Source organism: Egretta garzetta, unplaced genomic scaffold (genome assembly GCF_000687185.1).
Source record: "Egretta garzetta isolate BGI_Z169 unplaced genomic scaffold, ASM68718v1 scaffold270, whole genome shotgun sequence".
NCBI lineage: Eukaryota > Metazoa > Chordata > Aves > Pelecaniformes > Ardeidae > Egretta > Egretta garzetta.
The window spans coordinates 1,085,041-1,097,835 of record NW_009258274.1 but is presented as its reverse complement, the minus strand read 5'-3'; the positions used below and the strand labels follow the sequence as shown (position 1 = coordinate 1,097,835).

The following is a 12,795-nucleotide window of genomic DNA, read 5'->3' as shown; positions in this document are numbered from 1 at the left end:
GCCCCCTCGCCCCGCTGAGGCCATGGGGCTGCTGCTGCCGCTGCCACCACCACGGGGATTTCAGCTCGGCAAGGGGACTCTCGGTGCGTCTGCCATGGTGACATGAAGCGGACAGCGAGGGACGCCGGACTGCTGGAGGGGAGAGAGCCTGCACAGGCGGCCTGCTAGTATTTTAATTTATTAGTAGTATTCAATTTTATTTTACCTATTTTTTTGGGTTGGTTGGTTGCTTCTTCCCCTCCCCGGGGCTCGCGAGGGGAGGGGGTGGGCAGGGAAGAGGGGTCCCACCTCGCCCTGCGGATGCAAGGATGACTGTGCTGGCCAGGGCCCGGCGGGGTATCCGGCAGCTCTCTCCGCAGGTGGTGTTGCTCCTGCTTTTCGTCTTCTGCCTGCTCAGTGTTTTTGTCTCTGCGTATTATTTATATGGGTGGAAAAGGGGCTTGGAGCCCTCTGGGGACGTGACAGGGCCGGACTGCGACGAGCCCAAGGTCGCCCCTTCCCGCTTGCTGCCACTGAAGACCCTCAAGGTGGCCGACTTCTCCCGCACAGACCCCTTGGTGCTGGTCTTCGTGGAGAGCCTCTACTCCCAGCTGGGCCAGGAGATCGTGGCCATTTTGGAGTCGAGTCGCTTCAAATACAGGACAGAGATCGCCCCGGGGAAGGGGGACATGCCCACACTGACCGACAAAGACCGGGGACGCTTTGCCCTCATCATCTATGAGAACATCCTCAAGTACGTCAACCTGGACGCCTGGAACCGGGAGCTGCTGGACAAGTACTGTGTGGAGTATGGTGTGGGCATCATCGGCTTCTTCAAGGTAAGGGGGTGTGTCGGGCGAACCGAGACCCCGTGGCCAGGCCGGGTGTGAGCAGAGGGCTGCACCCTCCCCTTCCTTTCTGCAAGCAGCCTGAGTTGGTGTGGAGCCAGCCCGCAGCCTGGCATGGGGTCCAGGCTTCTCGCAGAGGGCACCATCTTAGCCCCGTCCCCGTGGAAGGGCACTGCGGCTCCTGGGTGTTTTGGAGGTAAAAACACACCTCTGGGATCAGTCTGCTTGCTTTTAGCATCCCATTTCCCAGCAGTGACCTTTGCTGGGGTTCACCAAAAGAATGAGCTGGTATTTTGCTCGACAGCTCCTCGCCCTTCTGCCCAGGGCTCACAGGAGCAGGATTGGGTGTGCAAGGGGGACGAGGGTGCCCCATGCTCAGGTGAGGAAGGAGGGGGACCCAGCACCTGGATCCTAATGACCTAACCCCTCACCATGGCCATTGGTGCCTCCGGTGAGCCCATGCCTGCACAGCCAGGCTGGGTGCTTGGCATGTCTTTCAACGCTTCCGTCCCCAGAGTCCTGTCTCCTCCAGTTCCCGTCTCTCCCTGTACAGGCCAACGAGAACAGCCTGCTGAGCGCCCAGCTGAAGGGCTTCCCCCTCTTCCTCCACTCCAACCTGGCGCTGAAGGACTGCAGCATCAACCCCAAGTCGCCCCTGCTGTACATCACGCGCCCCAGCGAGGTGGAGAAGGGAGTGCTCCCTGGGGAGGACTGGACCGTCTTCCAGTCCAACCACTCCACCTACGAGCCAGTCCTCCTGGCCAAGACCAAGTCATCTGAGTCCATCCCGCACATGAGTGTGGACGCAGCGCTGCACACCACCGTGATGCAGGACCTGGGCCTCCACGACGGCATCCAGAGGGTGCTTTTTGGCAACAACCTCAACTTCTGGCTGCACAAGCTTGTCTTCGTGGACTCTGTCTCCTTCCTGACGGGCAAGAGGCTCTCCCTGCCCCTTGACCGCTACATCCTGGTGGACATTGATGACATCTTTGTGGGCAAGGAGGGCACGCGCATGAAGGTGGAAGATGTCAAGGTGCGGCTGTGATGTCCTGGCTGGGTGGGCAGGGGATGCGTGGGGCTGGGTGCTTCTGCCTGCTCCAGGGATGAGCTTTCCTGCCCCCAGAGCATCCCCTGGCCCCATGGGAGCCCCTCTGTAAAGCTCTCGGGGACACGGGTCCTCACCCTGGCATGGCAGCTGTCCCCGCAGCTGTGTGCTGAGGACGCCTTGTTTTCTCTCCCCTCCTCCCAGGCACTATTCGACACACAGAATGAGCTGCGCACCCACATCCCGAACTTCACCTTCAACCTGGGATACTCAGGGAAATTCTTCCACACGGGTGAGGAGGACAAGGGCGTCGCTTTGCCTGCTGGTGCCATACAGCTGGTTTTGAGGCACAAACCGGTGCTCAGAGGCTGAAGTTGGGGCTGCAGGAGGGTCCTTGGGCATCCCACCCTGCTGCTCCCCATCACCTGGTCACTGACAGGGGCTCCCCCTCCCTCCACCCTGGCTGCTCATGTTTGCCCGGTGGTGACAGCGAGCATCATGCCCGCAGGTACCGATGCCGAGGATGAAGGCGACGACCTGCTGCTGTCCTACGTGAGGGAGTTCTGGTGGTTCCCCCACATGTGGAGCCACATGCAGCCTCACCTCTTCCACAACCAGTCGGTTCTCGCCGAGCAGATGACATTAAACAAGAAATTCGCTGTCGTGAGTAAGATGCCGCCGGCAGGGGTGCTTGTGATGGGGGGAGGATGGGAGAAGGGAGGCAGAGAGGCAGTGAGCTGCCTGGGTTGCCTGTTCAAGGGGAGACATCATCCGTGCATTGCTTCTGCTCTGCTTAGCCCAGCACTGGGGGGATGCGGGGGTTCCGCCCATGTGGGACACGGAGGTCTGACCCGTGGCTCTGCCGGAGGAAGCATCGGCTTGGGTTGGTGTGTGCTGGGTTTTAACTGAGCCTAGGGTTGGGTGCTCAGCCCGGCGCAGTTTGGTGCTGTGCTGGGCAATGATGCCAGATCCTGGAGCAGTGGCCATGTGCTGGGAGGCTCCTGCTGATGGAAACTCCCTCTGCAGGCCGAGCTGTTGGGGACATGTTTGGTTTATAAAGGCAGGCTCTGACCTTCAGCTCGGTAAGGGGTTGTCCATCCTCTTGGACCGTCCTTCATCTGCCCTGGATGAAGCCAGTGCTGAGGCCAGATCCATGGTGTGACCAACTGGTTTGCTCACAGCTGTCTTGAATCCAAACCCTGTAAAGCCAGACCCAGTAATAATAATTCGGTCTGATGGCCTGAGAGAAGGATCTTCAGGGTAACTTGAATTAATTGTCTGATAATTAGAGATGCTTAATTAGAGAGAGACCAGACCATCCCTACTTGGGATGGGCAGTTGTCCAGCTCAGAATTTCCAGGCTGTTTTATATCTACTGGTATAAACCAATTTACAGTCCTGTGTGGATGTATCTCCTCAATCTCCACAGTAAAGCTTTGCTGCTTCTGTTTTGTTGATGATAGCAGAAATGACGGGGATGAGGAAGGTCCATGCGAAGCAGAGGAGTGAGTGTCCACCCAGCTTGTCTGCTGCTGGGCTGCCTTTCATGGAGACAGCCCTGGTTAGGAGAGGATGTGGTGGCACAGCCCTGCCCTGGTTGCTCTCCAGAGGCATGAACTGACTGTTTGTAGTTGGGAATGGGCAGCCCTTTGGGGAGAGGTTGGTTTGGGATGTTGTGGGTTTGGGGTCTCTGTGGTCACCCACTCCCTGCTCTCTTCTCTGCAGGAGCATGGCATCCCCACTGACATGGGGTACGCTGTGGCCCCCCACCACTCGGGCGTCTACCCCGTCCACGTGCAGTTGTATGAAGCTTGGAAGCAGGTTTGGTCAATCAAAGTGACGAGCACAGAGGAGTACCCCCACCTGAAACCTGCTCGCTATCGCCGTGGCTTCATCCACAACGGAATCATGGTAGGTGGCCAGGCTTTATCTCTAGTGCTTCTCTCCTCTGTCTCCCCCACCAAAACCCAGAACCTCAGCGGGTGGTTTCTGGGCAGCTTGGATGCTATGATTTGAGGGGTCTGTGCCCTCTGCTCATCCTGCATGGGGGAAACTCGTGTGAGGACAATTTTTGGCTTCTCCGTCTGTCCACCACCATCCCCTGTGGGCATCAGGATTCAAATTGAAGGTGGTGAGGGACAGTGGAGCCAATCCTGACCTCTGAGGGGCTGAAGACTCCCTTTTTGTTTGGGAGGAGGAAGGGGACCCAGCCCTGGATGCTCCATCCACGTCTTTCTCCTTGCTCCAGGTACTCCCCCGGCAAACCTGTGGCCTCTTCACACACACCATCTTCTACAATGAGTACCCTGGTGGCTCCAATGAGCTGGACAAAATCATCAACGGCGGCGAACTGTTCCTGACCGTGCTCCTGAACCCTGTGAGTACTGCTGTCCGGCTGCCTGGGACAGACAGACAGGTGTCTCTTGCAGTGGCACCCCTGGTGCCACTGTGGGTAATGTCCCCAGCATCCTTGGCCAGGGTGGGAGCTGTTTGCGTGGGATGGTTGCTGGGTGAGGCTCTGCTAACCCCTGGTCCATCTGTTCCACTTAAGATCAGCATCTTCATGACCCACCTGTCCAATTATGGCAATGACCGCCTGGGCTTATACACCTTCAAGCACCTGGTCCACTTCCTCAACTCCTGGACCAACTTGAAGCTGCAGACGCTGCCGCCCATGCAGCTGGCACAGAAATACTTTCAGATCTTCTCCGAGGAGAAGGACCCTCTGTGGCAGGTACCCCTCGTGCCTGGAATGGGGGGAAGAGGAGGTGTTTTGCCTCTTTGTGGTCCTGTGGGTGGTGCCAGGAAGGAGTTTGTCCCGTAGAGCTGGAAATAACCCCAGTCTTTGCCCTGCCTGCTGAGCAGCATGACCTCCCTGCATGTCTGCTTGGGCTGGAGGGGGCTGAGCAGTGGTGCGTGGTCCCATCCAGGCTGCCCTGTCCCTAATCCTCCCCCGCTGTGTTTCAGGATCCCTGTGAAGACAAGCGTCATAAAGACATTTGGTCCAAAGAAAAGACCTGCGACCGATTCCCAAAGCTTCTCATCATTGGGCCTCAAAAAACAGGTGCTTCCCTTCACCCTTGGTGCTGTGAGCATGCTGGGAGGCTTCCCGGGTCCCCCGCGCGCCCCCAGAGAGCCTCTCTCAGCCCTCCTGCCCTGAAGCAGAGCTCGGAGGGAGGTTTGGCCCAAGTCAGCTCTCGCTTTCTGTCTGTCCAAAGGAACAACTGCCCTTTATCTCTTCTTGGGGATGCACCCGGACCTGAGCAGCAACTATCCCAGCTCAGAGACCTTCGAGGAGATACAGTTCTTCAATGGACACAACTATCACAAGGGCATCGACTGGTAAGGTCTCCCCATTGTGGGGGCTGAGTTGGGAGTCCCAGTTCCTTCGGGAACCAGAGCAGCAGTCTTGTGGGGTTTCCCATTGGCCTCGCAGGCACCAGGCTCTTGTCAGAGGGCACCTGGGTGCTGCAAGGTGGGACGAATCTTGTGTGGACTCTGCTCTTTGCAAGGGTGTGCTCATGCTCTCTGTTGGGTGGTCAGAGACCTTGCCTTACTGCAGAGATCTGCGGTGCAGCCAGCATTGGCAGTGGTTGCTGCCATGCTGCCTTCAGACCACCACACCACCATGGTTTATCCCCGAGATGTTGTCTTGAAGGCAAAGGCCACTTGCCGGGCCTCAGAGGTGCCCTCAGCAGAAGCTGTATGCATCTGCTACCCCCTGGTTTTGGGGTCTGCCTGGCGAATCTGTTGAGGCAGGGCCCTCCAAAATGGCTGGAGGGGTTTGTGGAGGCCCAGGCTGTGTGTCAGACCTGGAGGGACCCTGCAGGGTTAGTGTGTGGTACAGAATGTCTGAGATGTCACCTGCAAAAGGGGGTGCTGGGGAGATCTTGTAGTGCCCGTCTGCCTGCCTCACTCACACTGTGCCTACCCCAGGTACATGGAGTTCTTCCCCATCCCCTCCAACACCACCTCTGACTTCTACTTTGAGAAAAGTGCCAACTACTTTGACTCAGAAGTGGCTCCCCGGGGAGCCGCGGCCCTGCTCTCCAAGGCCAAAGTCATCACCATCCTCATCAACCCTGCAGATCGAGCCTACTCCTGGTATCAGGTGAGCTGCCTGCCTCTGCCCTGGCTTGGGGTGGGTGGGCTAGGGGCTTCCCTCTGTCAGCTTGGTTTGGGAGGTGGGGTGGCTGCGGGTGCTGCACTTTTTGGCTGAAGATGACATGCGAGGACACGGCGTCGTGGCCTGGGAGCTGCAGTACCTCATGGGCAACCCAGGATTTGGGTTGCCCCAGGACGAAACCTGCCTTGCTTATGCCTGACAGCACCAGCGAGCTCATGACGACCCAGTTGCCCTGAAATACACCTTCCACGAGGTGATCACAGCAGGACCCGAGGCTGCTCCGAAGCTCCGGACCCTGCAGAACCGCTGCCTGGTGCCAGGCTGGTACGCCACCCACATCGAGCGCTGGCTGAACAGCTACCACGCCAACCAGGTAAGGATGGGAGCACCCCAGGGAGCCCCCCCTCGCCCAAGCAGGGATGCGCAGGGAAGAGAGCTTGGGTCCCAAGTCAGCTGCAAGGGTTGTTCCCGTGGGAGCTGCCTTTCTTATACCTTAATAACCATGGGGAGAAGAGTAAAAGTACTTGGGGAAGGTGCAGAGGGCAGATACTGTGCAAAGGAGCCCTTGTACTGTGAGGTTGTTGGTGGACGATGCACACAGATGTCCTTGTGCCTGATCCTGGGCAGGTAGGTCCTTCTGCTGGTCCTCTGGCAAAGCAGGGTTGAAAGGGGGCTGCGGGGTGGAGGACTGTGGGTGGCTCTGCAGGGGGGCACCCACTGCTCGCCCACCACTCTTGGCCACAGACCCCTGCGGGGCTGTCCTGTCTGGTGTCACCGCGGCATCGAAGCAGGACAGAAATAGCGGACAAAGCTGCCCGTGGTTCGAGCTGCCTGCAGGGGAAATGGGGCTGGATGCCAGCCCTGCTGTGGAGCTCTGCTGGCAGGGTACAGGCTCGGTCCCTGAAAGATTTTTCCACCATCATTTAACCTTATAAAGTCCATTAGTTGTCTGCTTCTGGTGTAACTGCTGTAATGCAATCCTGGCTGGTTGTGGGTTGGGTGGCCCTGAGCTGAAGCTCTGATGTTGTCCCAGATGGATCCTGGCCCCAGTTTTTTATTTGCATTTAATTTTCCAACACCCAGCCTAAGTGAATACTGGGGGCACGTTAGCATTCAAAAGGGGACCCTGCACAGGCTGGTGGCAAATTTGGCTCCAAGATGGCAAAAGGTGCGGTGAGGGCATCGTTGCGCCCCAGAAGAGCAGGGCTGGGAGCCAGCAGCACCTTATTGCCCTGTCTTGCTCCTTGCAGATCCTGGTCCTGGATGGCAAGCTGCTCCGAACGGAACCTGCCAAAGTGATGGAGACGGTCCAGAAATTCCTTGGCGTGACCAACTTCATCGATTACCACAAGACCCTGGCGTGAGTCCTTCCCTGAGCTTCTCCTTCCTCCAAGCTGCCATTGCTCCTGGTGCAGTGGGTTGCCCCTGGGGACACCCAGCATTGTCCCAGGGCAGCCCCCAGCCCTGGGGCTCGCAGCAGAGCTGCTGCTGGTTTTGATGAGATCAGGGTTTCACCTGAGGCTCCTCACCTGAACAGCTCCTCATTGCTGTGACCTACACTGGGGTAGCTGCAATCAGAAATAACATTCAACAAGTACCCTGCTTTGCTGTGCTTATCCAGGCACTGTGGTGGGGACAGTGGTGTCACCCTGGGCAGCCCAGGAGCAGCTCTGGGCTCCTGGAGCGGAGTTCAGGGGTGCAGTCACGCCACTTGTGATAGTGTTGAGCCCCAGCACCCCATCTCCTTGTGCATGTGCTGCAGAGAGCAGCTCTTGCTGCTGGCCTTGTGGCATCTCTGCGGGTGCCACCCTGCTCTCAGCCTTCCAGACATTAAAATCCACCATGGGAAGCAGGAGCCTCCAGAACTCCTAGAGAAATAATAATTTACCTCTGCGCTGGGCTTGAGTCTGTACCCAGGAGTCGTGGGGCTCCTGAGAATATCCAGGGCCAAAGATGCTGCAGAAAATAGTAATTAAACCCATGTAGACCCCTGTGCTCCCTCACAGCAGGGTGATGCGGTGATGAATGAACCTTGTCAGGGCACTCACTGTGTGGCTGTACAGGGGAAGCTGTCGTACAAGGAGGTCGATAACGAGATGTTAGCTGGGCTGCAAATTAAAAAGAGGTGAAGTGCCCCCATGCAGGGCTGGGCAGCGGCGGGGCTTGTTGTGCGGTGTGCTTGCCTGCGGCAGGCAGCGGGGAGGGAGAGGGGTGAGGCAGAGCTGTCGCTTCGCAGGTTTGATCCAAAGAAAGGATTCTGGTGTCAGCTTCTGGATGGAGGGAAAACGAAATGCTTGGGAAAGAGCAAAGGGAGGAAGTACCCCGAGATGGATTCGGATGTGAGTATGCAGAAAGCCTCCTGGGATGGTCCTGAGCGGGGCTGGGGGGCCGTGCTGGGGCAGTGGGCTTGGGGCTGGTCCCCCTGACTCTCCTCTCTGTTCTCCTGTTGCAGTCGCGCGCCTTCCTGCGGGACTATTACAGGGACCATAACATCGAGCTCTCCAAGCTCCTGTACAAAATGGGGCAGACGCTGCCCACCTGGCTGCGGGAGGAGCTGCAGAGCACCAGGTAGCTGCTGCCCGCTGCCTGCCCAGCAATACCCGAGCGGGGCCGACCCCCGCACCCGGCGGGACCTTCCTCAGCAATACCTGGCTGCCGCCTTGGAGGGGACCCCCAGAAGCGGACGGCTGCGCCGGAGGCTGCCCCAGTGGCAGCCTGGCTGCGGTCCCTGCGCTGCCACCTCTCCGCCTACCCCTACACCCATTTCTCTTTCGTTTTATTTTTCCTTTTTAATTCCTGGGCCTGTCGGTGAGGTCCCTTCCCGCCCCACTCCAACATGGAGAAGTGGCACAAATTCCCCCTTTCTTTGCCCAAAATGGGCCCTGAGTCCCTTGGGCCTGAGGGCAGCAGCAGAGCCATCCCTCGCCTCCTGCTCCGAGGGTGGAGGAGCCGCTCTGGGCATGCTGGAGGTGACTTTGCTGAGCTGGAGCAGAGCAACGGAGCTGGTGGAGACCCAAAACACAGAGGGAACCCCGACCCGCTCCTGCCATCAGCCCCATGGCAGCAAGCAGGAGAGTTTGCCGAATTCCCCTGACACCTACTTGGAAAAGCTGCAAACAAGGTGGCATTTTCTTTCAAAGACTTGAGCACGATTTCTTTTGTCATCTCTGTTCATTTTCAAGCTCCTCAACCCCTTCCTCCCCCTCTGTGGGCAGTGTGGTGGGACTGCGGCGAAGCAGGAGAAGGGGCCGGCGTGCTGGCCCCGGCGTGCTCCCCGGCATGCTGCCGTCCCCCCCAAACCCTCCCTTGCGATCTTGTACACGCGTGGTGTTTCCTGTGGTAAAGCCGAGTGGCGCCCGGTGTCCCCCGGCACGGAGGAGAGCCGGGACCAGGTGGATGTTGGGATAACGGCAATCGGAAGGATGCTGAGAACTTTTAAACCTCTTGAATATTAAAAGCGAAAGTATTTTAATAATGTTGGGGTGGGGGGGTTGGGGGGGGATGGGGTTCATTTGGTTCCCATTTTGCAGGGGTGTTGTTTCTCTTCGGTGCCAGAATTTGTACCTAAACCCCGAGGGTTTTACATGGTCTCTTTGGTTGTTACATGTGACGTGGACGAAGGTCAGTGGCGAAACGGGGGACAGTTTCCCAGCCGCAGACGTGTCTTTATACCAGTGGTGCCGCACAGAGCCACAGCCCTGGCTCTGCCTCTCCCGTGCCCCATCCTGCCCCCTGGGTTTTGCTGCCGGGGTTGGCAAACGAGACTGAGCTATCAGGGGTTTGCCGGGATAAGGGCCCAAATTTCCCCTCAGATGGAGCTGGTCTATAGGATGCGAGGTGCAGCGGTTGCCGACGGCAGTGGATGCGGTACCTGGGATGCCCCCCTTGCCTCCAGAGCGGGGCCAGGGCAGCGGGGGGGATGTGGCATTTCACCCTGGGTGACGGGGAGGGGGTCCTGCTGGCAGCGGGGGTTCCCACCCGGTTGTTTTTGCAGGACCATCTGTAGCTGTGCATGGGGCTGTGGGGGGCTGCACCTTCCCTCTGCTCCTCCGTGGGGTTGTGTTGGGAGGGGATCCCAGGTTCTGGTGCGAGGTCCTGTTGAACCAACTGCTAATAAAATGGGGGGGCTCTGGTTTTACTTGCTGGTTGTTGCCTGTTTCTCTCCTTGCTGGCAGGATCCAGCCCTCCCCCCGGGGGGGTCCCAGCTGCCTCTGGGGACTTTTGGGCCCATCTTTTGTGGGGATTTGGGGAGGAAGGGGGTGTGGGTGGGAGCAGCCCTCCATGCACGAGGTGGCAGCAGCCGTCTAGTCCCGGCTCCCGCCACGCTGCACAGCCGCCCGCAGCCTCCTCTTCCCAGCCAGCCAGGACAGCATCCAGCACTGGCCGTGATAGCGCTGGGGCAGGGATTTGGGGGGTTCTGGAGGGATCCCCGCTTGCTTTCTTCCCCCCACTTCTCTCTGCTCAGCCAGTCCCTGCCTGCCGGAGCCTGCCCGCCTGTCTGCTGCCTCCCCACCGCCTTCTGCAGCCTGGCCCCTGCAAAGCGCTGGAGGAAACGAAGACGGAGCCTAATTAATCCCAGCCGGGTTTGTTTGAACCTGTCGGAGTGACAAACGATGTGCTGCCGGACGGAGGAGAGGGGGCTGCGAGGGGAGAGCCGTGGGCTGCCTGCCTGCCTGCACCCCTGCAGCTGCCTGCCTAGACAAGGAGACTTTTTAATTTTTGGCCCTGCTGGAGCAAAGCCAGGCTGTGCACCCTGTGCCGTTACCCTGTGGTTCGCTTCCCAGTATGCCCAAACCTGGAAAGGAGCAGGGGGGCTGTGCCCGGGGCTGGCCCCCAGTCCCCATCGTCCCCATCCATGCAACCCGCCCTGGCTCAGCTGTGCTGCCCCAGGTGGGACCAGCTGCTGCCCTGCTTGGCCCTCAGTTAATTGCTTGTTAATTAAGAGGGCCAGGAGCACAGCTCAGCCCTATGCAATGGCCCCGGGGTGCCTGGGAGGATGAGGAGGGCTCTGCCCTCCCACAGCCACGGGACACCCGTGGGGGAGGAAGGCTCCGTCCCCCCTCACCCATGGCCTGCCTTGGCACTGGTGATGTTTTCTAGCTTCTGCCAAAAATGTGCAAACTCGGTGAAATCCATGCCGGGCTGGGCAGGGGCCAAGGGCCGGGCAGCTGTGGCTGGCAGGGACCCTGGGGGGAACAGGAGCCCTGGCCACCCTCCCCACTCAGGGCTCAAACCCAGCCGTGCCCCTGGGCAGCTCCCCCTTCCCAGCCAGGCCTCACCCCACAAATGCTCGCTGGAGAGCCCAGGGGAGCCCCTGCCCGGCTCTGAGCCCCCAGGGGGCTGGGGACTGCCTGGGGCAGTGGGTTGGGAGGCAGCAGCCTCCTGGGGGTCCCGGGGGGCTCAGAGCTGAGCCCGAGGCTGCTCCAGGCCCTCTGCAGCCCCAGCCCCCAGGCAGGAGCGGAGAGCAGGGCCATGGTGGTGGCTGTGACGAGCGGGGTCCAGCCCCGGCGGCTGCTCTCCACACCGGGGGTCATCCCGCGGCCGCGCCTTGACACGTCTTCCTAGCCACGTCCTGACACATCCCGTGTCCGTGCCCCAACACATCCCACATCCTCCCCGACTGCCTGGGGATGGGCCAGTGAATCCCCGCTGCAGGAGGGACTGGGAGCCCAGCAGTGCCCGTGCTGTGGTTTGCACGGGGCCAGGCAATGCTGTCGTGCCGCAGGGAGGGATGCCAGCAGGGAAGGATGCCTGGCTTGTCTGGCCAGGTATGGGGCTGGGTGAATGCAGGGGGCCTGTGGTCCCCCTCCCTGGCCCAGCACAGCTGCACAGCACCGGGGCCGCATCCTCCCTCCGGGTGCCTCCCAGAGCAGTGGGGTGGCTGTGGTCCTGCTCCCCCACGCAGCCGATGTGTGACACCCCGTCACCCCACAGCCACGCAGAGCCACCCGGCGTTGGCACGGAGCCCCTGACCTCCCCAGGGGCTGAGAGGGCCAGCTCCTGCTGCGGGCCGAGCTGCCATGCCGGTGGCCGTGCCGCTGGCTGCATGGGTCTCACCAGGACTGGGATTTTGGCCGGAGCTGGGAGCTGCTCAGCAAACCAGTCCTGGGGCTCACAGAGCTGTAATGTTTAACTTACCAAAATCTGCAATAAATTTTCCTAGCGGCCCCCAATCAGCTGGCCCCCATCCGCCGGCGCTGCAGGTTTATGAGCTCTGAAGAGCTATAAAGGCCTTTTACTGGCTGCGTTTTTTATTTCAAATTAGAGTGTGACTGGATAAACACCGGACAAAGTACTGATTTACCGGGCACCCTGTGTAGCACAGGGCTGGGGGCTCGGGGACAGGCTGAGCTGCCGCCCCGTGGGATGCACAACGCGTCCCTTCACCCTGGCCAAGCTGGGCTGATGCCTCCTCCACCCTGGCCAGCTGAAAGCACCGGGGCTGCGGAAGGGGAACCTGCTTCGGGAGCCCCTGTGGGTGCTGGGCAGGGGGTGGGCTCCACCGAAGGGCCCCAGGGCTGAAGGGTCCACCCAATCTGGGGAAAACAGAGCACATCAGCAGTCCCCTCCGTCTCAAACCCCACTTGGAGGTTTGCCAGCAGCTGATGTCCTCTGATGGCCAGAAGGTTGAAGCCAACATCCCTTCTGTGGGAATAAGGGAGGGATGTTAGGCCAGGGAGCCCCGATGTCCTCACCCCACGCTGAGGTGGCCGGTGGGATCTGCAGGGAGCAGTGCCAGCCACCCTCCGTGCTAGGGACCTGAAGGCGCCCCCTTCCCTGCTTGCAAAAGTGGT

General features: G+C 59.8%; 1 protein-coding gene across 1 annotated transcript; it reads left to right on the top strand.

Moving 5' to 3' along the window:
- The first annotated feature begins 6 nt into the window (after positions 1–6).
- Positions 7–9,456, top strand: NDST1 (N-deacetylase and N-sulfotransferase 1). Its single transcript, XM_009635471.2, has 14 exons — positions 7–818; positions 1,381–1,863; positions 2,080–2,167; positions 2,384–2,538; positions 3,601–3,786; positions 4,124–4,252; positions 4,427–4,609; positions 4,843–4,939; positions 5,094–5,217; positions 5,812–5,986; positions 6,204–6,374; positions 7,252–7,361; positions 8,238–8,340; positions 8,454–9,456. Exons 1-14 carry the CDS (start codon positions 309–311, stop codon positions 8,571–8,573), a joined length of 2,634 nt encoding a protein of 877 aa, XP_009633766.1. The 5' UTR covers positions 7–308; the 3' UTR covers positions 8,574–9,456.
- The last annotated feature ends 3,339 nt before the right edge of the window (positions 9,457–12,795 follow it).

Excerpts from the sequence above, each read along its gene's own strand:
- NDST1 (XM_009635471.2), top strand. The coding sequence starts at position 309 with ATGACTGTGCTGGCCAGGGCCCGGCGGGGTATCCGGCAGCTCTCTCCG. Across the intron at positions 4,253-4,426 it reads TGACCGTGCTCCTGAACCCT|ATCAGCATCTTCATGACCCA; the intron begins GTGAGTACTGCT and ends GTTCCACTTAAG. Across the intron at positions 4,940-5,093 it reads CATTGGGCCTCAAAAAACAG|GAACAACTGCCCTTTATCTC; the intron begins GTGCTTCCCTTC and ends GTCTGTCCAAAG.